Raw genomic sequence first — 25629 nt, 5'->3', positions numbered from 1 at the left:
AATAAATAAATGCAATTCTAAATCTGACTCACCTCAGCAGTTGGTGTGGGTGACCTGGTCTGAAACAAGAGGGTAAAACATTAAATACATATACAAAGAAAAATTTGGAAAAAATAAATAAAGGCTTATTTATACATTGCTTTATGCATTAATTTATGCACTTTGGTCTATATTTACATGGAAATTAAATACTTTATTATCATATTGAAGGCAGTGCTGCATAATACTTTAGGGGGAAAAGTTTTTTTCCGGATTCTTTGATGAATAGAAAGTTCAAAATAATGGCATTTATTTGAAACCGAAATCTTTTGTAACACTGTAAATATTTCTACTGTTCACTGTCTTAAAAAAAGCCAGCTTTTTAAAAATAAAGTATTTATCTTGGTAGCATTATATGTGTTGTGTTGTCTTGAATTTATGGTTATTTATTTATTTCTTAAAAAACATTGCATTACAATAATGAAATCTAATGAGAGTCATCAGTGAAAATTATAGGACTTTTAAAAGTTTAAAAAGTAAAAAAGAAATATCTGGATGCCCTGCAGATAAAAGAGCACTCTTGAGTATCCATCTGAATCATAAAATCTGAAATAGGACACAATACAATCTCCTGGACTACTTCAAGACTGCTAGCCCACATCGAGTGTGAGGTTTAGGACAACACCAATAATATGAGAAAGACCGAGTGGAACAGCCGATCAGCAGACAGGTGAAAGGTCATGTGACGAACTTACTCTGTCTTCTGGCATGGGCGAACACTCTCTCCTGGAGCTCTGTAGCTGTCAACAGAAAAGTGTAGCAAGGTGAAGTACTACTGTAAGTGAATAAATATCGCTTTTATTAAATGTATTAGTCTGTGTTCAATATCATACTGAACTCAAAAGCTCTGTTTCAAACCCAAGTTACTGTTTAAGTGCCTTCTAAAGCAGCATCCTATAATATAATATACAGGTGCTGGTCATATAATTAGAATATCATCAAAAAGTTGATTTAAAGTGAAACTTGAATATTATATTCATTCATTACACACAGACTGATATATTTCAAATGTTTATTTCTTTTAATTTAATTTAAAATTTGAATATTGAGAAGAGGTTCAATATTGGAGACACCTGGTGCCACACTCTAATCAGCTAATTAACTCAAAACACCTGCCAAGCATTTTAATGGTGTGTCAGTCTAGTTCTGTAGGCTACACAATCATGGGAAAGACTGCTGACTTGACAGTTGTCCAAAAGACGACTATTGACACCTTGCACAAGGAGGGCAAGACACAAAAGGTCATTGCAGAAGAGGCTGGCTGTTCTCAGAGCTCTGTGCCCAAGCACATTAATAGAGAGGCGAAGGTAAGGAAAAAATGTGGTAGAAAAAAAGAAGTGTACAAGCAATAGGGATAACCGTACCCTGGAGAGGATTGTGAAACAAAACCCATTCAAAAATGTGGGGGAGATTCACAAAGAGTGGACTGCAGCTGGAGTCAGTGCTTCAAGAACCAATGCGCACAGACATATACAAGACATGGGTTTCAGCTTCGCATTCCTTGTGTCAAGCCACTCTGGACCAACAGACAGCATCAGAAGCGTCTTGCTTCAAAAAGGACTGAACTGCTGCTGAGTGGTCCAAAGTTATGTTCTCCGATGAAAGTAATTTTTGCATTTCCTTTGGAAATCAGGGTCCCAGAGTCTGGAGGAAGAGAAAAGAGTCACACAATCCACGTTGCTTGAGGCCCAGTGTAAAGTTTCCACAGTCAGTGATGGTTTGCAGTGCCATGTCATCTGCTAGTGTTGGTCCACTATGTTTTCTGAGGTCCAAGGTCAATGCAGCCGTATACCAGGACGTTTTAGAGCACTTCATGCTTCCTGCTGCTGACCAACTTTATGGAGATGCAGATTTCATTTTCCAACAGGACTTGGCACCTGCACACAGTGCCAAAGCTACCAGTACCCGGTGGTTTATGGACCATGGTATCCCTGTTCTTAATTGGCCAGCAAACTCGCTTGACCTTAACCCCATAGAAAATCTATGTGGTATTGTGAAGAGGAAGATGTGATATGCCAGACCCAAGAATGCAGAAGAGCTGAAGGCCACTATCAGAGCAACCTGGTCTCTCATAACACCTGAGCAGTGCCACAGACTGATCTTCTCCATGCCACGCCGCATTGCTGCAGTAATTCAGGAAAAAGGAGCCCCAACTAAGTATTGAGTGCTGTACATGCTCATACTTTTCATGTTCATACTTTTCAGTTGGCCAAGATTTCTAAAAATTCTTTCTTTGTATTGGTCTTAAGTTATATTCAAATTTTCTGAGATACTGAATTTGGGATTTTCCTTAGTTGTCAGTTATAATCATCAAAATTAAAATAAATAAAGATTTGAAATATATCAGTCTGTGTATAATGAATAAATAATAATAAATAAATAAAAGTTGAAGAATTAGTGAAATAAATCAACTTTTTGATGATATTCTAATTATATGACCAGTATCTGTAACAATTGTATCTGATTAATTAAATTTAAGTGCATATATGCAAAATTGCTGTAGAATTTGCCAAGCATGTGGCATAATTTTGCTACCCACTGAACCATTCTTCACATCAGAAGTGCGTGACCTATAATGCTGTCTAGATAGAGAGGTCATAGGACTGGAACAGAGCTTCGGTTTGACTTATTTGTACCTCTCCCACACTCTCTCTCTCCTCTGACTCATCCAGTGAGGTGGTGTAAAGTGGCTCATAGTTGATTAGATCTGGACGCTCAATGTCATAAATGGCTTTGACCTTGGGAATGGCTGCTAAATCCCTGTAATCAAGGATCTCATTGTCTACTTTTGCCTAGGGGACACAAACACACACGGAGTCACACACACACATCTGCAGCAGTGAAAATATAAAGTTCTATAAGAGCCTCTTTCAGGCCAATTTAAGGGTCTGAGCATGAGCATTTAAATAAAGAAAAATAATAAAAGACTTACATTACTTTAAAAAACGTTAACTTATGTTAAAGTGAGTTTATTTGTTAAGTTAACATTTATATTTTAACACCGCTGTCAGGATTCACAGGAACGAGAGCCATCCATCTATCAGACAGAGGACTTCTAGAAGTTTTAACAGCTAGAAAGCTACAGGAGGTCTCGGCTAAGCCAATTTATAACACTCTAAAGTTCAACAAAACATACGGTAGTTATAGATATTTTAGCAATCGGCTTTAAAAGCACTTACACTACCGTCTACTAGTTTGATTTTTTTTATGTTTTGGTAACACTTTATTTTAAGGTGTTCTTGTTAAACGTTACATATACTTACTATTACAATAACAATTAATTATGCATAATTACATGCAAGTAACTCTAAGCCAGACCCTAATCAGAGTCAGTACATGTAGTTAATTAATATTACTCAGTACTTACATGTATAATTACACTGCAACAATAATGTGTAAACAATGTTTTTTGAATGAAGTCACCAAGAGTGCTTTTTAAAAAAAATCTAAAATACATTAAAAATGGTTATATTGCAAAATATGTTTACAATTTTAAATAATTGTTTTCTATTTGAATACACTGTGAAATATAATTTATTTCTGTGATCCAAAGCTGAATTTTGAGCATCATTACTCCAGTCGTCAGTGTCACATGATCTTTCAAAAATCATTCTAATATGCCGATTTGATGCTCAAGAATCATTTATAATCTTTATCAATGTTGAAAACAGTTGTGCTGCTTAATAATTTTGTGGAAATATATTACATTATGGTGAAGTGATAAACTTACATAAATGGTGTGACCCGGTGAGCTAGGTATGCTTGAACCAGGTCTGGAACATATACTCTCGGACGACGAGCGTGTCGGCTGTGGAACAAGCACAGGTACAACATAAGCAATAAATAAAAACATCTGCATTTGCATTCTCAGCTAAACCACTGGATGTTCACCACTGAAGTGATTATTCAGTAAACCTGATAAATTTTGCATTAGCCTTTACCAGAAGAGCTGTTTTACTGTGCATCACATTAGCCTAATGTAGTCTACCTTTTATACGTCAACACATTTTGTGACTCCTTGCACATGGCTGTAAAGAGATACATTATGTTATATTTAAATATTCATGACCTATTGGCCAATCATGCTGCAGAAAATCAATCAGCTGATCAAGGCTAAGACTCTTCATAAACAACAAAGAATGCACAACAAATCTAAAATGAGTGCAACAACAACAACAACAACAACAACAATATATATATATATATATATATATATATATATATAAATAAATCCTTCTTAGCATTAAAACATACTTTTTGTAATATATATAACATATTCAAATATATATGTAAGAAAACTTTAACCTGTGAACAATGATATATTGTGAAGGATAGGACTAAATGATGACAGCATCCTGGAAACAAAACTAAAATAAACCATTCATTTGCCTTCCACACAATGAATGAGACTCATCGATGGCAATTTCATGTTTTCGATGGCAGGAAATGTTTGAGGATCAAAATGCAAGTGCATCTGATATTACTCAGCATATTGAAATGCTGAAATGCACCATGCGTGTTTACAGCAGCTTAGCTTGTTTTGAGGCCTGTGTGGCACAATAACAAAGGAACTGGGCTGAACTATCTGTTCCGTGGCATTAGCGTCTGTGAGATGGACCAAACCAGATGTTAATGGTGGTTTATGGCTAAAACTGTGAGCAGGCGGTCTGAGCACGGCAGTGTAGCTGCCAATGAGGAGCACTGCAGCCTGCCGCCTCCAGGGGCAGCACATGGTCATGCGATGCCATGGCGCAGCTAGCAGCGAGTACAGTACCTGCCTTTCTGTTTTGCTGAGGAGAGCTAGAGACGCAGGCAATAGCTGTGGAGGAAGACACAGGGGTTTGGTTGGACATCACACAAGACTGTGAACCACATAGTCTATAGTGATGTTCCCGGAGTCTACTAAAAGTCTACTAAAAACAGTAGTATAGTGGAGAAGAACATACAGACAGCAGAAACACAGGACACACATGTAAACACTGAATGACATGGAAAGGACCATACCCTCTGTCTCTCCTCGCCTCTGGGCGAATGTTTACAGCCTGGATGCCAAACTGTTGATCCTGCATGAAGAATAAAAACTAAATGTAATGCTAAAATGTAATAAAAAAATAACTATATAGTCAGAAAATAATTGTTTTATTCAGCAAAGATGCATTAAAAGTGGCAGGAAAGACATATAATTTGTATTTGTCACAAAAGATTCCTATTTCAAATGCACTGGAGTAATGATGCTGAAAATTTGCATCTGAGAAATAATTTCTCTTTTAAATTCTAATACTATTTCACAATATTATAGCTTTAACCCTATTTTTGATCAAATAAATGCATCCTAAGATAGCATAAGATACATATTTCAAAAACATTTAAAAAATAAACCCCAAACTTCTGAATGCTATGGTGTATCGCTGTCTGCACAATACTATAGACAACATACATAAGGCGATACAATACAATATAAATAAACAGAAATACATACATAATCTAAACAAAAAATAGCTCTTTAGTCCCAGGCATTCAAGATTTTTTTTTTTTCTAAATCCATGTACTCAGCTAAAACGATCAGTGAAACAACCTCACTGTAAACCAAAAGAATAAACACTATTTTATTTGATCTGTCAGTATATTTTATTAAATTATAAGGAATTTATTTGGTTAAACATAGCAATTAAATAGCTAAAAAAACAATAACATAATAAAAACAAATACAAATACACTTAATTTAAATGACTCTGACATGAATTAAATATTGACATTATTGACAATATTGCAAACTCGGATCAGTCAAATGCACCGCAAATCAAGCACAACTGTGATAAAACTTTCTACAATTATTCACAGTAATTTTACATGATTACACAATAGTTGACCAGGCCTTTTACATCATAAAAAAAGGCTTTTGACATTCTGTTTTAGTAAAATGACACCGGTTCAAGCATTCTGCGGAATAAATGTATATTTTACAGTATATGGCATCTATGAAGGGTGAGACTCACCTTGCAGGTACATCTCCTCTCCTTCAGTGAACATCTGGTTACACCTGCTACAGCGAGCACAGCTGGGGTGGTAGTGCTTGTCCCCAGCCTGTGGAGAAACACACACTCAAAGTTAAACTGTATAACAGCTATTACAGATAACTCAAACAGACTGCTACAGAGACGCTGATGTTTTGCATGTGTATCGTGTGAGACCACACATATTTTATTCAAATGACCAGAACCAACAAGCTTATCGAATGTAATACAGAGATGTCCTGTGTTCGCAGACTCTCTTCGAAGAGTAGAAATCATCTGAAAACATGGGTGATGAGAAAGGGCATCTGTCTCTCTCACAGCCAATCAGATTCAATTAACTGGATGAAACTTCCTGTTGCAATACTGTGGAGTGTGCTGTGAGCCTGTTGTGAAACTCTAGACAGTTATCTATGAGGGATCAGAAGTGTGTAACATGCTTTTATGCTGCAGATCTGTGTCACAATCAGTGTGTTTTGTTGTGGTACATACAGTATGATTTGTGCGGTCAAGTGATAAATGTATTGTTCAGCTAAAAACAGCGGTTTTGTGCAATGGTGGGTTAGGATTCCAAAATAGGTCACAGAAAAATAAGAAAATTTGACCAAGACTACATTAAATACATAGATAAACATGGTTTGTGCTGACCAGAATGTTTAATGCAGGGAATTAAGCAACTGAATTCAATACAAAGAAAACATTTCTGCGCTGTGTTGGGTTGTCACTTGATGGCTCATTCGATGAATGCAATTTTCTTTCCTGTGTTGACATATTTCCTATTCAAACAGGAAGTTGGAAATATTCTGACAGGGTGCAGAAGTGTTTACATTTTAAGCTACTTTCTGTTTAATGTTAATGCATTATATTTGGTGCATGCCAGGGTCAGAAATTACCTTTTCTATTAAGAAAATAACCTTCTGATTTCATTGAACTGTATTCATTGACTGGTTATAATGCTCAACACTGCAAAAATGCATAAAAAGACGGAACAAAAGCAGATCTAAATTTAATGCTGACTGCCCGAATAGATTTGGTTTAATTGCAAAGGAGCATTTTTTTTGCTCCTCATGTTTTTTTAATGCCCCTACAAAGAAATTGCACCAATATTTTTGGTGCATTTTCTAGAAAAGGAAACTGATAGAAGCTGTTTGTTTGAAATCTTTAAGTGTATAAAATATTTTCACTCATAAATGGCACTCCAGTAATGTGTCATTTACAACTTTAAAAAACGTTTTTTTTTTTACACTCTAGATGACCTCAAAGACAGTGTTATTTTAATATTATTTATATAATATTATAATACTTATTATTTTTTAATTAGCTTTTATTTTTATATTTGCAGTGCGCATTTCCAGTTTTATTTTAGTAATGCAATTTTAGTACTTCAACTAATTTCAGTTTTTCATTTAATATTTATATTTTATTTCAATCCTAATTGTTTTTTTAATAGTTTAAGTTAACAATAACAACACCGCTCAAAGCTACAGACATGAACTAAAAGCCACCAAAAAAGTATTTCAAGGTGTCAGTTTGTCATCAGTCCAGAACTCTCTCTCTCTCTCTCTCTCTCTCTCTGTGTGTGTGTGTGTGTGTGTGTGTGTTTCTGTACCTCCAGGACTTTCCCAGTGATGAACTGCTGACATGCTTCACACTGCACTCCAAACAAGAGCTGATAATCACGCTCACAGTAGGGGGTGCCATCTCTGCACACATACAGAAAACAAACCAATGCATAACATCATCTATCATTTTGGATGGAATTGGATGGATTTTGTGTATACATTTGTCTTACTTGCTGATGTATTCCCCAGTCAATACTTTGGCACAGGCCTTGCATTTAAAACAGCCCAAATGCCACTGACTCTCTAGAGCCAGCAGAGCCTGACCGTTCTTAATATCTCTGCCACAACCCGCACAACCTGAAACACACACACAAGAAAAACTCATCTGAACTCAGACTAACTCTGCTGATGTTTTTTCCTGTAAAAAAACGTCTTTGAACTCTGAAGTTTTTTTTTTTTTTTTTTTTTTTGAGTTGATCACTGTCATGAATCAATATTTTGTGATACAACTTTGGGTCTTGATCTGTTACATCAGAACACTACTGACTCACACATAGGCCTGTATCAACAACATTGCTGTCTTAACTCCATTAGTGATATCTGCCTGGTGCTTTCTCTTCACATTTTACTTTATACATTGTAGATGAAAGAAGGTCGTTGGCTTTGGCAGTCGAGCTTAAAGGCTTAAGTGGAAATTAATATTAATTATTTATTATAGTAGGTGGATCCTGGCCAAAAAGCCCCCAAACACACAGAAAAGGGAACAAAGGGAGATGGAGGGTCTGAATAATTTACAGTTTCACGTGTATATCCATGCCAGAGGATCTCTAAGTGGCTTTACAGGATTTTATACAATCACTTTCTTTCCCATTAAGTCACTGTGTGGATGTGGCAGTTTGTACTTTTACTATAGTTAATGCACACTGGCGGTATGTTTTATATCTTTAATAAGTTTAAATATGCATTAAGGAAGTACTAATTAAATAATCTTATTCATAAAATGTATGCATCAAAATGAAATAATGAGAAATGTTAGTATGATGAAGTGTGGAAACATCTTCTTTATCCCTTCTGGCTAGACACTTTTGGTTTTTAATTGAGTAAGATTTTAATAAAATCTAAATAAATATACGGAGCAGAAAATGCCATGCAGAAAAAAAATAGTAGGCTAAATCGATTACTATTGCGTTCCCTCGATTTACTAAATCGATCAAGGGAACGCAATAGTAATCGTGTGCACATTTTAGTACAGTGAGGGAACAAATTATTTTTTCTTGCATGTCATGTGTGGGGCTCCGTATAAATAGATATAAATATAGATATAAATAAATAGATTAAAAAAAGGGATAAAAGATAAAATAAGAAATTAAATAAGGAGTTACACTCTGTATATAAAATGAGTCTTTTTATGATTTCTTTACTTTCTGAGTTTTGGTGATGGTGACTTATGGTAACAGTTTTTTTTTTCTTAAATATCTAATGAATTCATTAATTAATAGCTAATGAATTCACAACTAATGCAACATTTCAAGATGACATAACAAATTCTACTATGATGTGTAAAAAAAATACATTTTAAGTATTATATCATTTTCTCACATTTCACTAATGGAAATGATCTTTTTGTTGATTTGGCTGGAAATGTGTTTCATTTATCACTGATTTACTGTCTTTTGAATAAAAAAAAAATGCAGCATATATGATAATATAATTATAAAAGTGTAATGAATAGAACTAGTTATTTTATCTAGATTTGGGGTTGAAATATGGCCCTGACAGTTTGAACTTGACCGGTTATGAGACATTCACTCATGTGGAGGTTTAGATGTGTGCTTCCTGCACTCACTGCTGGGTCCCACAGCATCTTTGGTGGGTCCTGGAGACATGGGCTCTGCGCAGTACTGACACAGACAGTCCTTGCCATTGAACGTCACTCTGTCTCCAGCAGGAAATGGTCTCCTGTAGGTCATAAAATATATGATCCCTGTTAAAACTTCTCTCAGTGCTGGACTTAGCATTAAACACAATGACAATGACTGTATAATGTCAAGTGTGTGTGTGCGTGATAGTCTATAGGCTCTTACTTGAAGATTGGTGTGTTTGTGTGTGTGCGTGTCCATAGGCTCTTACTTGAAGATTGGTGTGTGTGTCTGCGTGTGTGTGTGTCCATATGCTCTTACTTGCAGATTGTGCACACAAAGCATTTTGGGTGGTAGGTCTTCCCGAGTGCAGTCACCACCTCCCCTTCCACAATCTCTCCACAGATGTTACAGCAGGTGCCGTGGATGCGCTGGTAGTCCAGAGTGCACAGATAGTCTCCATTCTTCATGAAGAATCCTCCTTTAGCCAGATCGCAACCACATACTAAACAAAAACAAATGCATGATTTTTAATTTTTATGAATTATGATCACAATGGAAGGGTGTAGAAGTTAGTATGGATGCTAGGGACATGTCCTTACCAAGATCCAGTGACTAGTCTCACTTTATTCGCATCTCTGATTTAAAGTTCAGTAGCCAAAAGGCAGAGGAAATAAATGTGAATTTGTATAGTGTGCAGTATTGATCGAAACGGTTTACTGAAGTTCCCGTGTGGCATTTTGCTAGTTGCAAAAAAATGTTTAATTACAATATATGCAAGTAAATACTGTTGTTTATTACCGTATACATATACTGATTATTGGAAAATATGCCCTGTATATTTTAACTAAAATATAGGTCAAATATTCAGAGCATACAGAGTATTTTAGTTCTCAGATGAACACTTTTGAATGCAATTGCTGTTTAGCCAAATTTATGTTTCTAGACATGAATAAAAAGCACAATTTTAAGCTAGTACAGTGCACAAAGATCAAAGTACATAAACATAGAGATATATGCTTACTGAATCTCTCTCTCTATATTTATTTATTTATTTATATATTTTAGCGATTTAGCCCAGTCATGCAGGAGCTCAATATAGCCCCAGTCCTAACTCATTAAAAAAAATTCTCAAAGACTTGGAACAACAGCTGGTGAACGATTAAGAAAAAAAAATTGGGGGTGAACCTTGATTTTGCAAAGGATATAATGGTTTCTTAATCATACTACATCTGTTCTTGTAACAGGATAATGCAGCATAATCAGCGCTCTAGAAATAGCAACTGTAAAAACAGACCTCAGTGGAGGACAAAGGCCAAACCATGATTTTGAGAAAACATAATAGTCCTGAAAACCTTGAAATGTCTAATCTGAACCAACAGGCTAGCTGAAACATATTTAGAGCTCATTGTGTTTCATTTTAAGCTCTTAAGAGCTCCTTTAGCCACTTTCTATTTGGAGTCTGGTTTTCCAAAACACTCCCATAAAAACAATACTGAGAGGTAACCATCTTTCATGGCTTTCTGCACCTCATTCTGGGTCCCTGTGGGGAGACTCAAGGCTGTGACTAATGCAGCGTGTGAGATTTACAGAGAGAACGAGTGAATGGAAGTAAAATATATGTGTACAATGTGTACGTATATGCAGGAGAGCTCTGCAGTGCTGTTATATAACTGACTCGAGTGTTTCTCATAGCCTTCTACACCATCCTCTCTGAGAAACTGAGAGACTTCTGCAGGGGCTGTATGAGGACAACTCAAACCCATGGTAGTTTCACAGATCATGTAAGAGAAATGAATTATATTTATGCAAATCACATGTATTATTATAACATACTATTAACTATGGAAAAGGTTATTAAATGCAACTTTAACACAAGGAAAAAAAAAAGGACAGAAAAATTTCATCCCAGCATCCTTAAGTTAACCTTAACCAAAAAAACGCATCACAACAAAATCAGTCTACTAATCAACAATATGACAGCATGTCCTTTGAAAATGTGGAAATCATCACTGAATCATTTGATCTGATGAATAAATGAATAAGAAATAGACTCGGCAACAACGTCCTCTGACACACTTCCTACAAGCTGACTTTCATCTCTGGACGACCCAGACACAAAAGAATTCATTAACTCCAAGATTCAGATTTCAAACTTTTGTTCATTTTCCTTCTGAGCTAATAGTTTTAGTTTTAACGTTAAATTTACATGTATTTTCATGCATTTAAGAAATTTAAGAATAATGTAAACATTTTCTAAATAAGACTCTTAAAAATTAAATTAAGTTCATGCATAAAAACAAACAAACAAACAAACAAAAAACATTTCAAATGTTTAAACGTCTTTTTTTCTTCAAAAGCCTCTTTCTTAAGGAACAGTTCACCCAAAAATGAACATTTGAATGAACTTGAATGGCCTTATAGGTAAGTCAATTTTAATAGACATTGGTCTTACTGTACATAATCCGTCACATTATGGAAGTAAAGCAGGTTGTGTGCCTACAAATGCATAAAAGAATGATCTAGTCGTCTGTACGCTGCTCTGAAGTGATTAGATGATTAGATAAGCTGATTATTATTTCACAGACTTACAGTAAGGATGGCATAATCCCTGAGGGTGTTAAATACAAAAGTAGATGATTAGCTCTTACAAGGATTATCTACTCCGATTACTACAGGTCGTGTTCAAATTCAACTCGTTTCTGTGTAGTCTGATCAAGAGTTTAATATCTCATCCTCATTATCACCTTGCACATGTATAATTTAAGAACTGTTCAATCCCTAGTTCAAATATAGGCCTGCTGAGTCACTCTTTCTATCTTTTCCTCAGTTAATGTCATTGTCTCTGTCTGTGATTTATTTAGAGGCCAGTGAGGTCAGAGGTCAGAGAATGACATGAACTCAGTGCTGTGTGAGGAAAAAAGGGCTGGGTGAGGTACTGAATATACAACATGCTGTACATTTGAGATCTTTCTGTCTAGCTCTGAATGTAAAAAGAACGACAAAACCAACAAACGATGACAAATCAGGCTGCTATTTTAGTGCTAAAAATGTATGTATATAGCAATTATTAAAGTGAATCTCTACTTTGAAAATTAACTTTAAAAGTACTGCCCAAAAAACACCTTCACTGTGACAGAAATTATTTATCAATTTAAAATAACATAGAGTCATATATTCATGTATGTAATTTAGCCCTGTGACTGTGTATAATAATAAATTATAAACAGTCAAATAATTATAATAATTAAACATATACAGTGGTGTGAAAAAGTGTTGGCCCCCTTCACCTTGTTGAATCTATGCCATGAAGAAGTAAGGCAATTCTGAAGGCAAAGTTGGTCCAACCCCGTACTAGTGAAGTGTACCTAATATAGTGGCCAGGGATATATATAGCAAATTATATATAATATCATATAGCTAATTCGTTTTAATTTAATTTAATTTGAGTTGGAGTAGTGCACAAACTTTCCAGCATACATGTGAACTTCAATTCTGATCACTACATAAATTAAATATTGTCTTATTTCATAGTTGTGATGAGGATTCATTTAAAATGTGAAGAAATTGTAACAAAAATGTACAAACTTCGAGCTGTAGTGTATATATGTACAAGGTTCTTTCTATTAATAAATCACTAAAAACTGTCATGTGCCAAATATTAGATGTGACCGTGTCAGTCAGCTCTGCTTGTTCTCACTGAGCAGATCTTACATCATAACGCTGCTCTCTCTCATTGAAGAGGGACAGTGAGACAGAGGGAAAGTTTCTGGGTTAATTGGATGACAGCACCGGCATGACAGGACTTACTTTGCAATGTAGGACTGTTTTATTTCCAGGTTTTGGTGGGGTTACTATAATGACCCTGAAGTGACGTGGTAAATCAGTCAATTAACATGAACAAACAATGAATAAAACATTTATTACTGTATTTATTCATCTTCGTTAATGTTAGTTAATGAAAATACAGTTATTCATTGTTAGTTCATGGTAATTCACAGTGCATTAACTAATGTTAACAAGCACAACTTTTGATTTAAATAATGCATTAGTAAATGTTGAAATTAACATGAACTAAGACTTATAAATGCTGTAGAAGGATTGTTCTTGCTTAGTTCATGTTAACGAAAGTAGTTAACTAACATTAACTAATGGAACCTTATTCTAAATTATAAAAGCGTATACTCTATGTTCTAGATTGTATATTCATTGTATAATCATTGTATCATTCAACAACTTGATCCTCGAACAAAGTATAATAATTACAATGTTTAAATTAATTAATGAAAAAAATATCAGACTCAGTATTGTTGGTTAAGCTCACCTTATGCAATATTGACTACAAATACAAGTGGGTCAGGTATATTTGTAAGACTTATTGTAGATTCTGAGAAACACATGCTAAATAGGTCAAGCTGGAGCTCATCTGTAAGAGTTACACAGTGATCCTGAATTCTGGCAGGAGAGACGAGTCAGGAGATGCACACAAGAGGTGTTAAGACAGCCTACAGGAACATTTACAGGAAAAACTCAGCAAAACAGAACTTTACAGCATCAGACAGGGAGGATTTAGCTTTGAATATGCAACCAAATGCACAAAACCTGTCAAAAACGGTCTACTTAACATTGTTCAGGTAAATCAAAAAGAACATACATTTCTTATGCTTTTCTTTTAAATTTGGGCATGGTAAAATATGACCCTGACATGTTATTAGTTTATGTTATTTGCTCTCAGTTTAAGAGTTAATAACATTAACATTAACATTAACAGTAAAAGTCCAGCATATACATCTCCTTTTCTAAAATATATAAAATAGATTCTGTCTCTGAATATTTAGTATATATCGTAATTCTAATTTACATCTCTTCCTCTTTCAGCATTTGGCTGCATGGAACTGAATGTGTCCTATGAATGTAACAGGGAATGTTGGTTTGTATATGATCATAAGACATTCATTCACTCACCTTTGCATGTGAAGCACTTGATGTGGAAGTGTTTGGCCTGCACTCGTAACACCTCTCCCTTGCACACCTCCCCACATTTAGCACAGCGTATCAAAGGCTTCTCCGTCTGTTGGTGAGCTTCCTGTGCATGGGCCACTGTACAGAAAGAGCACACGTTTTGTCACTGTCTGTACTAGTATTTACGGTCACCGTGATTTTGCCAAGTAAGACATTTTCCTGGATCAACATCCTCTGATGGTCCTGGACCAACATTATTGTCCAAAAATATAAACTTATCCCAATCCCTACCCCTAAACCTAACCCTATATATATGTGTGTGTATTTCAACAAGAAATCAAATTGCAAACAGTGCTGAAAAAAAGTCACAAAACTGTTTAAATGCATGTCTCTGCCTCCAATAAAATCCACTCAGCAGATCCAGTAGCATCAAATATCCCTTTAAAAAAATACCATAACCTCAGATGTCCCCAAAACCTGAATATCAATTGTGCACCGAGACGTACTGCACGATTTCTCATTCCCCTGGAGAAAGAGTTCAGCACAGACTGTAACACACAAAGCTTTTACTATTATTGATCTGCATTTGTTTTCCATTTATTTTGCATTAGTCTGAGCATCGCTTTATCAAAAACATCCTCTACTACTGCAATCCTCTGTTTGTCAAGGTTCTGCATAGGCATTGGTAGTTTCATGAAGAACCAAGAGCCATGGAATCTTTGCATTCCACAAAATGTACTTTATAGTGGAAAAGTGTTCATATTGCTCTTAATTCAGTAAAAGTGGTCATTTTTAAGACCTGTTCACTGAAAGGTTATTTGGGAAAAACCAAAATGGTTCTTCTTATGGTGAAACCCCCCATTTGGAGGCTTTATTTTTAAGTGTACTCCATTCTAACCAGTCATTCCCTCTCCTCTCTCATCTGAGTCTACACTAAGGCTCCAGGAGGAGCGACTGATTCTGTCCCGGAGTGTTGAGCATCAAACACAGACAGTTCCTGCGCTGCCGAATCAACATCACAGGCAAAGGCTGGATGTGTGTGTTTATGTGCTGGATTGTACGAGTCTCGTGGGATATTCATTTTGCAGACGCAGACTTTTTTCATACATATTTATGAGGCGACTCTCATTCCCTGCCCCCTTTCCACATCCTCTCCACCTTCCCGTCCCAGGCCAAACAAAGAGGGAGAGAGAGAGAGAGAGAGTTTTATTTGAAATAAATTTTATTTGAAATGCATAATTTGCAACATTATAAATGTCTTTACTGTCACTTTAGATCAATTTAATTTATCGTTGCGGATAAAAAGTATTAATTCCTTTAAAAGACTCCTAAAATTCTACTAGAAAAAACTGTTAACAGTTAGTTCCCTTATGCTGTAATTTTACAGTAAATTATTGTTAAATGTACAACTTTTGGAAGTAAAAATGTGACGATCCAGTGTGCGTTCTTATAATTTTAGCTTTTAATTTTCACATAGATATTCTGGTCTCAAAATATAAACCAGGTCCTTATGGAAGCCTGTATATATATAAAAAAAAAATTGCAATTGCAATTGCAATCTTTTTTTCTGTTGTATAACCTTTCTTATGGACTACAAGCCATATAAAATGACTCACTAATGTAAAAACTGCACTGATGGGTCCCTTGTACAGCTACTGTATTTCAAGTACTTCTTCCGAACTCTTAGTGAAGCTTTATAGAACACTTCCTCCACACAAGCAGGCATTTCTGCTGATTAAGCTCTGAAGTGGCACAAGATTAAGTGGGCTGGTCAAAAGAGTTAACCTACAGCTCTAAGAGCACAGCATTACTGATATTACATCAGCATCACAGACACTACAAGAATAAAATCAGATTAGTGTATGATAGAGAATGCAAGAGTTTTGCATTAGCATGTTGCTAAGCTAACAACAAATACTCCAGTAGAAATACACAGAATACACGAAGATGGAGTACATTTTTATCAGTACTTTCCAGATTCATCTATCATTTTTTATTTATTTGCTTTCCTGCAAGCTCAGTACAGTTATTATTGGGTTCTCATGCAATTCTATCTTATGATCATTGATTTGGACAAAAAAAAACCATGGCATTAACATTGAATTTATCATGTTTTTGGACCTTAAATTACAAAGTACACTGCCCTTCAAATGCAAAAACAACAACAAAAAAAAAAAACACCTCAACCTAAACACTGCATCTCTGCAGATGAACTGCAGAAGGGGCGAGACGTCTTTAAAGAGACACCCTAAAAGCGATAGAGGCCACTGCAGGCGAGACACAATGACTCTACCTTCCTGTGAGCGTTGCTATGGTGACAGCTGCGGTCTACCTCACGCTTCTGCGTCCCATTTAAAACTGCAACACTGCCGAAACAACAGAGATGTGCAGCAAACTCTGATTAAACAATCCCACAAAGAACTGAGCGACAGCTCTGATCCAATAACCAGCAGACCTGACAGGTACCACTCTTCCTCTTATATAACAGTTTCTGTGATTCAGATAGCACACGGTGCATCCTGGACATAAACTATGATCATCAACATGTGTCGAGTCAATACAGCATCACAATCACCTTATATAAGAGGTGGGATCAATCCAGCATCTCTGCAGATGAAGAACCGCATGTGATCCTCAAGATTCACTTCTGATTAACCTCTAGAAATATATAGTGACTATTATAGTGACATCAAGTGTCTATTTACTCTTAAAGGTGTGCATTGTGGCCACATTAAGATATATAGATGGTCAGTAACACCAAATCACACACACACTCAATTACCTTTCTTCTTGACCATGACCATCAGTGTTAAGTGCAGATGAATCAATAATCAGCAGCAGTAGAGTCGTATCCAGTGAGATGAGAAATACAGCATCCAAATAGCCGAACAAATAAATGAATAAGAGAGGAAACCGTGAATGACAGAAAGCTGAATGTGTCCTGTAACAACAGAGGCAGGCGGGCGCGTGCCTGCTCCCCTGTACCCCTCGGTCTCCTCCTCCCTCCCTCCGTCCGTCTGTCCCATCCCCCGTTCTGTCTCATTAATCTGAGGACTCGCCCATCTTCCCCTGCAGTCTCGAAGATACCGGCTCTGCCAAGCAGTAGCTGGCAATATGGCTCAATTACACTAAAAACAGGCATCAGACAGGTCAAGTTGTTCAAGGTTAATGACAAAAATTGGTAAAACCTAGTGTTTTAAAAAACAGCAGCACAGATTGGTAAGGATTTAAAAGAGTCATCTAATGATTCTAAATAAGCATGACAAGATTTTTTTGGTAGATAAAGTATTGTTACATTCAATTAAATTATTGTGTAAATTGTAGTAAGAAAAAAAAAGGTATGATAATAAATAAAAATAAATAAATCCCCTTTTGGTCTTTGACCCACCCACCCACCCAAAAAAAAAAAAAAAACGGAATAAAAATCACACTCTTCATCTTTAAATGTTCATTTTAAAATGTTAAATGTATTTTTTCTAAAATATGATACATAGCTCTAAACTCTACGAAATCAAACAAAATAAAATAAACATCTAAAGCACAGAACAGACCTAAAATACATAAAAATAAATAAAATAGATAAATGGCAATAGATAAATAAATAAAGAAAATTTGAAATAAAAATATTAATATATATATATATATATATATATATATATATATATATATATATATATATATATATATATATATATATATATATATATATAAAAATAATATTCTTCAATACAAAAATCATTTAAAAAAAAAAAGCAGTCAGAATAACTAAACTGCCAAGTCAGCGACTGTGCTGAGACAGTCCAGCCATGTTGTCTTCACCTGACCAATCCTTACAGACAGTGCTTTAAGTGGGCCGGTAAGCACCAGTACTCAGTACTGCCACTTCCAAATATAGCTCTTGAGCATACCACCACCTCTCCTTGCGCCCAGAACGTGATTTTAGCTTACTGGTAAGTTCATTTGCATGGAGCGTGAATCATTTGAACCAGTTTGGGAGTTAGAAGCGGGTTCGCGAATCATTTGAGTCAGTTCGAGGAATCGGAGCGGGTTCGCGAATCATTTGAGTCAGGTCGGGAGTTCGTAGCGGGTTCGCGAATCATTTGAGTCAGTTCGGGAGTTCGTAGCGGGTTTGCAAATCATTTGAGTCAATTTGGGGATCGCGGATCATTTGAATCAGTTCGAGGAATCGGAGCGGGTTCGCGAATCATTTGAGTCAGTTCGGGAGTTCGTAGCGGGTTCGCGAATCATTTGAGTCAATTTGGGGATCGCTAATCATTTGAGTCAGTTTGGGGATCGCAAATCATTTGAATCAATTCGAGAGTTCCGTAGCGGGTTCGCGAATCATTTGAGTCAGTTCGGGAGTTATTAAAAATCCTTTTGCACATTTTATTTATGTTCAGTAGTTCTTTCTAGCTCAAGCAAATCCACAAACTAATAAAATAATTTATTATTAAGGTCGCCTGTTGACTGCTCTATATAAAACCCCTTCAATATAGTTGCTGTTACCTCAGGGGATGAGGGGAGTCATCAAAAAAAAATCAAAACACAGAAAATATTTTTTTGAGTACCGACACCTCTTTTGGTCCACTTAAAGCACTGCTTACAGATCACACAGGCTTGTCTGGGTCATGAGAGCAGACATGACATGATCTGGTTTTATTCGCCATGAATATCCCTGTGATCCTATTAGCATCATCACAGTACAACAGCAGTCTGAGTGACACGCTACATTAGCAGAAAGACTCACGAAGAAACAAAACATAATTTCTGTTTGTTAAAATAAAAACAATAATTCCACAAGCATAAACCAAAACTAAGCAGAATGCACTTTTCTGATTGGGAATATCTGGTAAACTTGCTTGTAAGTGCCAAAAAACTAACAAGTTAAAGATTTAACATCATTAACATAAGTCAAATCAAATTAACCCATTATTTCTTCTTCAAAAGTGCGTTCAATGCAAACACAGCTCCTCTATGCATCCCAAAAGACAATCAGAAGGAATCTGGAGATTTCAGACAGCTTTTTCTGTGTGATACACATAAGGTGATGAATGAATGTGTGATCTATTGGTGTGCCATTTAAGGTTGAGACATGATCAGAGGCAGGGCCGTGCACAGACATTTTGAGGGGCAGTGGCCTAAACCAAAAAAAGGGGCACTAAGGGGGTGGTTGCTTGTTAACACAAATTATCCAGTTATTACAAAATGTACAATTAAAAAAGAAGACAGTACACGCTCAAATACATTTTTCATCATTCATGAAAAGCCTATAAAAAAGTTTACAGTATTTGTAAAGTTACTGCAGTTAAGTTTACAGTAAGCATACTGTGAAATGAACTACAGCAACTTACTAGCTAATTGCTGCCAGCAAGTTACTGTAAATTTCACAGTATTCTTCTTACAGTGTACAGCTGAAAGAGTACATAGCATCATTCTCAGGAGAATACTCTAACCAGGGGTGTTCTTCATACCACTGTCCCTGAAACGAACGTCCTTGATCATTTTTTGGGAACAGCAAAATTGGACGACAGGGTCCTACTGAATTTGAAAATTTTGTGAAGGCCACATTGTATGTTACATTGTATTTCTTTACATGAGCAGGATCTGATGGATTTTGTAACTGAAGCAAAAGCTCAAAGTCTTCTGGCTGCCTCACTCTCCATTTCTTCCTGTTCTGCATCTGTCTCTTTCCTCTCTGTCTCATTGTATTGCCTTTCTTTCTCATTCTGAACTTTTTCTGTCTCTGGCTCAGTTCCAAGACCCTCACTTTTACTCCGTTGAATTGATTCTGAGGCATTTTCATCTTAATATAGAGAATGAATAACAAACCTGTTACAATCATATTTTAAATACAATTGTTAGGCTTTAGTGCTAATTAAATGTATGTTCTTGTAATATAATTACTCTTCCATTCAAATAATTTAATGTCTATCTTTCTTGTTATAAAACTCTTGCATATTCAGAATCCTTTATTGTTGTTTTTTTATGGTTGTCTTGTCTACAAAGTGTGCCAACAACAGAAAATGTAGTTATTTGTATTAGATCTGATCTGATCGAGAGTACAATTATAATTTGATTAGACAAGCAGCTTCTTAGAACGTAGATATGTTGTACAAGTTGTTAGCACTAGTAGAAGACCAAGAGCACAAAACATTACCGACATAAATACAAAAAAAAAAAAAAAAAAAAAAAAAAAAACACACATGACTAATTTCGCAGATTCAACCACTGTCTTGCATAGCCTACCTGTTAAAGCGACAGCTTTCGTGAACTGTCGTGTTCACAAGCGCCGCAGAGTGATGCTGCAGAGTGCGGAGCGAGCGGGAAAACCTGGAGCGGATTCGCAGAATCAACGGAATGCTTTGAGCGTAGCGGTGGGGAAAAGGGGCACCTCAGTCGATGAGGGCAGAGGGGCAGTGGCTCTGGCCACCGGGCCACCCCCCTGTGCACGGCCCTGATCAGAGGGAACGTGAGGATCATCAACCTGAGAAGGCTGCTTGACCTCAGAACACTTCCTTCACATGCCTAGAAGCATCAATGGATGCCTTTCCAAGTAAAAACATTTCTTACCTCTTCATGGTTTAGTGCACACCTTACACAATTTTTTTTCTTGTGAAGCAAGATGACATGCAGTTACTCATCCAATTTAGATCTTAAAATGGTTTCACATGCGTCAGACTCAGCAGCTTTTTCTAATGACTAGCAAAAGCACTGCACTATTAAATAATTATTACTCACTGTAGGGCTGCACGATTATAACAAAAATCATAATTGTAGATTAATTCCTTGAAATTACAGTGGCGATTATTAATTACGATTATCACAATTTACACTGAATGATGTTTATATTATTGTTTAATGCAACTGAATGCCATATTTTTATATGAAAATAAACAAGTTGAGTGCTGTTCTATAGTATTAAGCCTCAAGTGTCACTATATACCGGATGGGTTTGTTCTTTAAATTATTAAAAAGTAAAAATATAAATGGTATTATGTTATAATAAAACAAATATGTAAATGATAAGAAAAAACCTTAAGATTACAAAAAAAATAAAATAAAAAAATAAACGCATCTTAAGCATAGCATAAGTGGACTTTGAATGATTAATTGCTTCTTTGTACCATTACATAATTGTGGCATCCATAAATGTAACTGCGAAAAGAAATTACATTAATTGTGCAGCCCTAACTCACTGTTATTTACATAAGGGCATTTTCATTGATTTGTCATCCCATTAACTTTCCCAATAAGACAGCTGCAAGACTCCACACTTCCAGTGTGTCTCTGCCCTTCTCAGATGACCCTGTAAAAGCTCTTAGTCATCCACTGTATGTCAGGAAGTACACTCCTCTCATTGGGCCAAACAGATCTATACAGAAGATTCTGGAAAGCAAGGCTGAGGAAAATGCAATTTGAAAATAAATCGACAAATATGTAGTTACAAGCCTTTACAAGTACAGGATGAGTTCAGTGCAATGAAAGAAAGGTCACAATAGATGATTTTTGACTACTTTTAAATTGACTTAAAAAAAAAAAAAGGCATTTAACTGAGCGACTGTTGTTGTTTCATTGTCCCCATTATCTACAAGAAACACAACGACAATGGGGACAGAGTTCAAATGTTTGGGGACGGTAAGATTTTTTATGTTTTTGAAAGAAATCTAATGCTTTTCAAGGCTGCATTTAATCAAAAATACTGTAAAACTGTAATATTTACAATTTTATTATTTAATTTATTACTGTGATGCAATGCTGAATTTTCAGCATCACCACTCCAGTTTTCAATGTCTCATGGGTTTTAAGAAATCATTCTAATAGGGTCATTTTCTTTTCTTTTTTCTCTCAGTGTTGAAAGCTGTTGTGTTGTGAAAATATTTTTGTGGAAACTGATACATGTTTTTACTTTTACCTTTATTCGGGAAGGATTCTGTGATTAATTAAAGATCTAAAGAACTGTGTTTATTTAAAATTGAAATATTTTGCACCATTTTAAATGTAATTTACTGTTATTACAAATTAAAAGAATCCTTACTGAATAACAGTATGTATTTAAAAAAATAAGAAGAAGAAAGAAATGTCTTCCTTAACACAATCTAAATTAAGTTTCATTTCCGCAGGCCACTGATCAGTGTGTGTAAATCTTTACCAAAACAACAGCAAATCCCAATAAATCCAAAGACTGAGGAAATCTGACATGCTGGATTTGACTGATGGTTCTCTTGTAATATTAAAGCCTTTTGGTTGCCTCAAGCATGCTTGAAGAAGTTTAGTTACATAAAACTTAAAATCATTTTGAGCAGCAGTAACCATCATTTTTGACATCCATGTAGTGATTAATACATTGCATAATGCTCTTTCCTCTTCATACACGCACCCAGAGAAGTTTTATGTGTTAAGATCCTGTCCTGTTCCCTGTCATTAAAGATGGGAACTATACCTCTTGATTAGCATTAATTACTTCCATCCCATTAACAGCATGCAATCCTTTTTAGCAATTGAGACAATCACTTTCATAATCTCCTTTAGCACATTTACAACCAGTGGAAACTCAAAGCACAGTGCACCACTAACACAAGTGAAGCATTTCTACTGAACGGACAAAGGTTGATCATGCCATTAAACATCTGTTTAGACAGGATGATCTCATTTGTACGCATATGCAAACTTTCACCGCCCATTTTTGAACATTCGGAAAGACACTGACAAATACAATGTCCGTAAGTATTGTATTGACAGTATCCAAAATGTATAGCCTCTCACATTTGTACAACTTTTAAAGTCAAGACCTTTTTATGAAGAAATCCAGATGGAAATTGTAAAAGTTGGTGGCCCTCTTCATATGTGTAGAGATTTTAGACTATCTTCTCTATTGCAGTTACACGCTCTCGTGCTGTTGCTGTATGATTTCCATGCATACTTAAGCACTGCGGTTTTAAAACAAGTGATTTTAAGCTTCTGAAATGCAGTCAGCAGTGAAAGAGAACTCATTTCATATTAAACAGAGTTATTTTTTTCCTGCTATAGGCCTTGAACGGTTAAGTACACACACTTGTTTGTGTCATAATGCCGGTTTTAGCTAATATCCTCATAAACAGTAATTTAGGTCTCAAGTGAAAGGAAACAAATGAGAAAGAAAAACAAGTATTTTGGATTTTGGAAAGTGACAGCAGTCTAATATTTCTGCTGTCTGTCATTCATGTCAATCAAACAACAAAAGAGAGAAAATCTCTCACTGCTCGACTAAATCATTTTGTAACTTTAATAAGAAATATATATTTAATTTACAAAGTGAAGAATATGCAGCCTTTTTATACATTATACAAAGAATGCATTTGTTATTTGTTTGTTCAATTGTATTTTTTTTTCTTATTGCTTGTAGTTAGTTCATTTTATTTATTCGTTAAATGTTTACTTGTCATCAGTGAGCTTTAGTTTTCTTTTTTTTTTAAGGCTAGTATTAGTTTTTTTTTTAGATATTGAAACTGGTGACAAGAATTATGAAATTTGTATGGTAACAAAAATGTTGATATCATAAAGAAATTATTTAAAACAAAAATAATTATATTGTGATATATATTGGTCATATCGTTCACCGCTAAGAAAATAAGATAAAAAGCTTAATGTGTGCATACCAATAAATACACTTTACATGCAAATAAATAAATACTAATGAAATCATGTTGGAGGTGAAGACACAACATAACTAGGACACACAAGTTTCTCATAAATGTTCCATTAAACAAATACCAATGTTCAGTCGATAATTGGACTAAATTTGACTGCTTTCTGGAGCAAAACGAATTGAAATGACATTCAGCTATTTCCATAACTGTTCATACCAGGTGACAGGCTCTCAGTCAGGTAATAGTCTTCAGGGTTGATGAATGGCAGCTGCTGCATCACAGACTCTTTCGGGACGAGGTACAGCACTTCTGCCACACGTCCGTCCTCTATGACAGATATGCGTTTTACAGAGTTTGTGCGTTTGATCCGGGTGCGATCCACTTGCTGACTGCGTCCAGATCCGCAGAGTTTCCCCAGGCTGTTCAAAGTGGGAAGGGAAGGCATGGCGGCAGGACCACAGAATTCTCAATTAGTCCTCAAAACTATGCTTTAGGACTTTGTCTGCTGCACAATAGACTCAATATCCGAGCTAAATGAAGACAATTTATCTCCTAGATTGCCCTTTGACCCAGCGGTCAGAGGTCACGATTCAAGCAAGTGAGTCTGCAGAGAGGGCCAAACTCCAACCAAAAGTCCTCTGATCTTCAGATTAACAAATCTTAAATCTTCAACCAAACACTTGCTTGTCCCGATTAAGCGATTTCCAGATTTAACGCTCCTCACCTGAAAATGATACGTCTTACCTCTGCTTCAGGTGAAGACCACGGGTGAACCCCATGCCAGAGTGGAGCGTAAGAAGTGACTCGAAAAGCTCCTGGCTTCTCCTAAGAGGATTAACCCTGACGTCTACTCTGTGATTATCTCTCGGACGGGGCCAAGCAATGCCACCATAGTATCTGCAATGGTACAAGCTGGTAAAATGGCAAGAGAGAAGTTTACAGACAAAACTAAAAATACTGTGCTCTACATCCAAATAAAGAATGGTCAGCTTTTAGACAATTCTCAAGCACAGGCTGTATTTTATTAATATACTCTTAAAACTAAAGATCATTTTTATTGACATTCATGGTTCCATTTAATATCCACAGAACCCTTCCATTGCACCAAAGGTTCTTTATGGTGGAAACCGGTTCTTTAGAATGTTAAAATGTTCTTAAAAGGAAGAAAAAGAAAAAAGAAAAAGAACCATTCACTAAAAAGTTCATTGGGGAACCCAAAATGCTTCTTCTATGGCACTGCTTCGAAAACCACAAGATTAGCTGGAAACACATCTTTGCCGATTCTGAGAGAAGCAGATCAATAATGATGCTTAAATTAAATTTAAAATTTAACATTTCCAAAGAAAAGCCATTGGAATGAAAAAATCTGATTATTAACAATTTTTTTTTTTCTACCCATATTTTAAACTACTGTAGCCCAAATAATGTCTTTGCAAGTCTTAAATGAGATTAGAGAACAACAACCATTGCAAATTCATGAATCCCACCCACACCTCACCAGTTGTTCCTTCACCCCAGAGAAAATAGGTGAGAACATATGGTCATAAATTAACACACCGCCTTGACTCTC

At 35.8% G+C, this 25629-nt stretch overlaps 1 protein-coding gene across 19 annotated transcripts in view; it reads right to left on the bottom strand.

The window, feature by feature from the left end:
- The window catches only part of LOC113069533 (actin-binding LIM protein 1-like), a 45860-nt gene that overhangs the window by 10632 nt on the left and 9599 nt on the right, over positions 1-25629 (bottom strand). For 4 of the 19 annotated variants that reach the window (XM_026242667.1, XM_026242668.1, XM_026242677.1 and 1 more), the window contains 12 exons: positions 14437-14571; positions 9793-9976; positions 9459-9571; positions 7843-7969; positions 7660-7753; positions 6036-6123; positions 5044-5102; positions 4814-4858; positions 3770-3847; positions 2676-2831; positions 735-779; positions 33-59 (listed from right to left, as the gene is read on the bottom strand). In XM_026242667.1, the coding sequence (XP_026098452.1) occupies positions 33-59; positions 735-779; positions 2676-2831; positions 3770-3847; positions 4814-4858; positions 5044-5102; positions 6036-6123; positions 7660-7753; positions 7843-7969; positions 9459-9571; positions 9793-9976; positions 14437-14571 (1151 nt within the window). Of the gene's footprint in view, positions 1-32; positions 60-734; positions 780-2675; positions 2832-3769; positions 3848-4813; positions 4859-5043; positions 5103-6035; positions 6124-7659; positions 7754-7842; positions 7970-9458; positions 9572-9792; positions 9977-14436; positions 14572-17215; positions 17314-24275; positions 24850-25629 lie in introns of those variants that run through there. The other 15 variants (XM_026242662.1, XM_026242663.1, XM_026242670.1 and 12 more) reach the window with 11 other exon arrangements.

Source organism: Carassius auratus, unplaced genomic scaffold, assembly GCF_003368295.1.
Source record: "Carassius auratus strain Wakin unplaced genomic scaffold, ASM336829v1 scaf_tig00001751, whole genome shotgun sequence".
NCBI lineage: Eukaryota > Metazoa > Chordata > Actinopteri > Cypriniformes > Cyprinidae > Carassius > Carassius auratus.
Note: the sequence above shows the minus strand (reverse complement) of the source record. Positions and strands in the feature narration are given on the sequence as shown.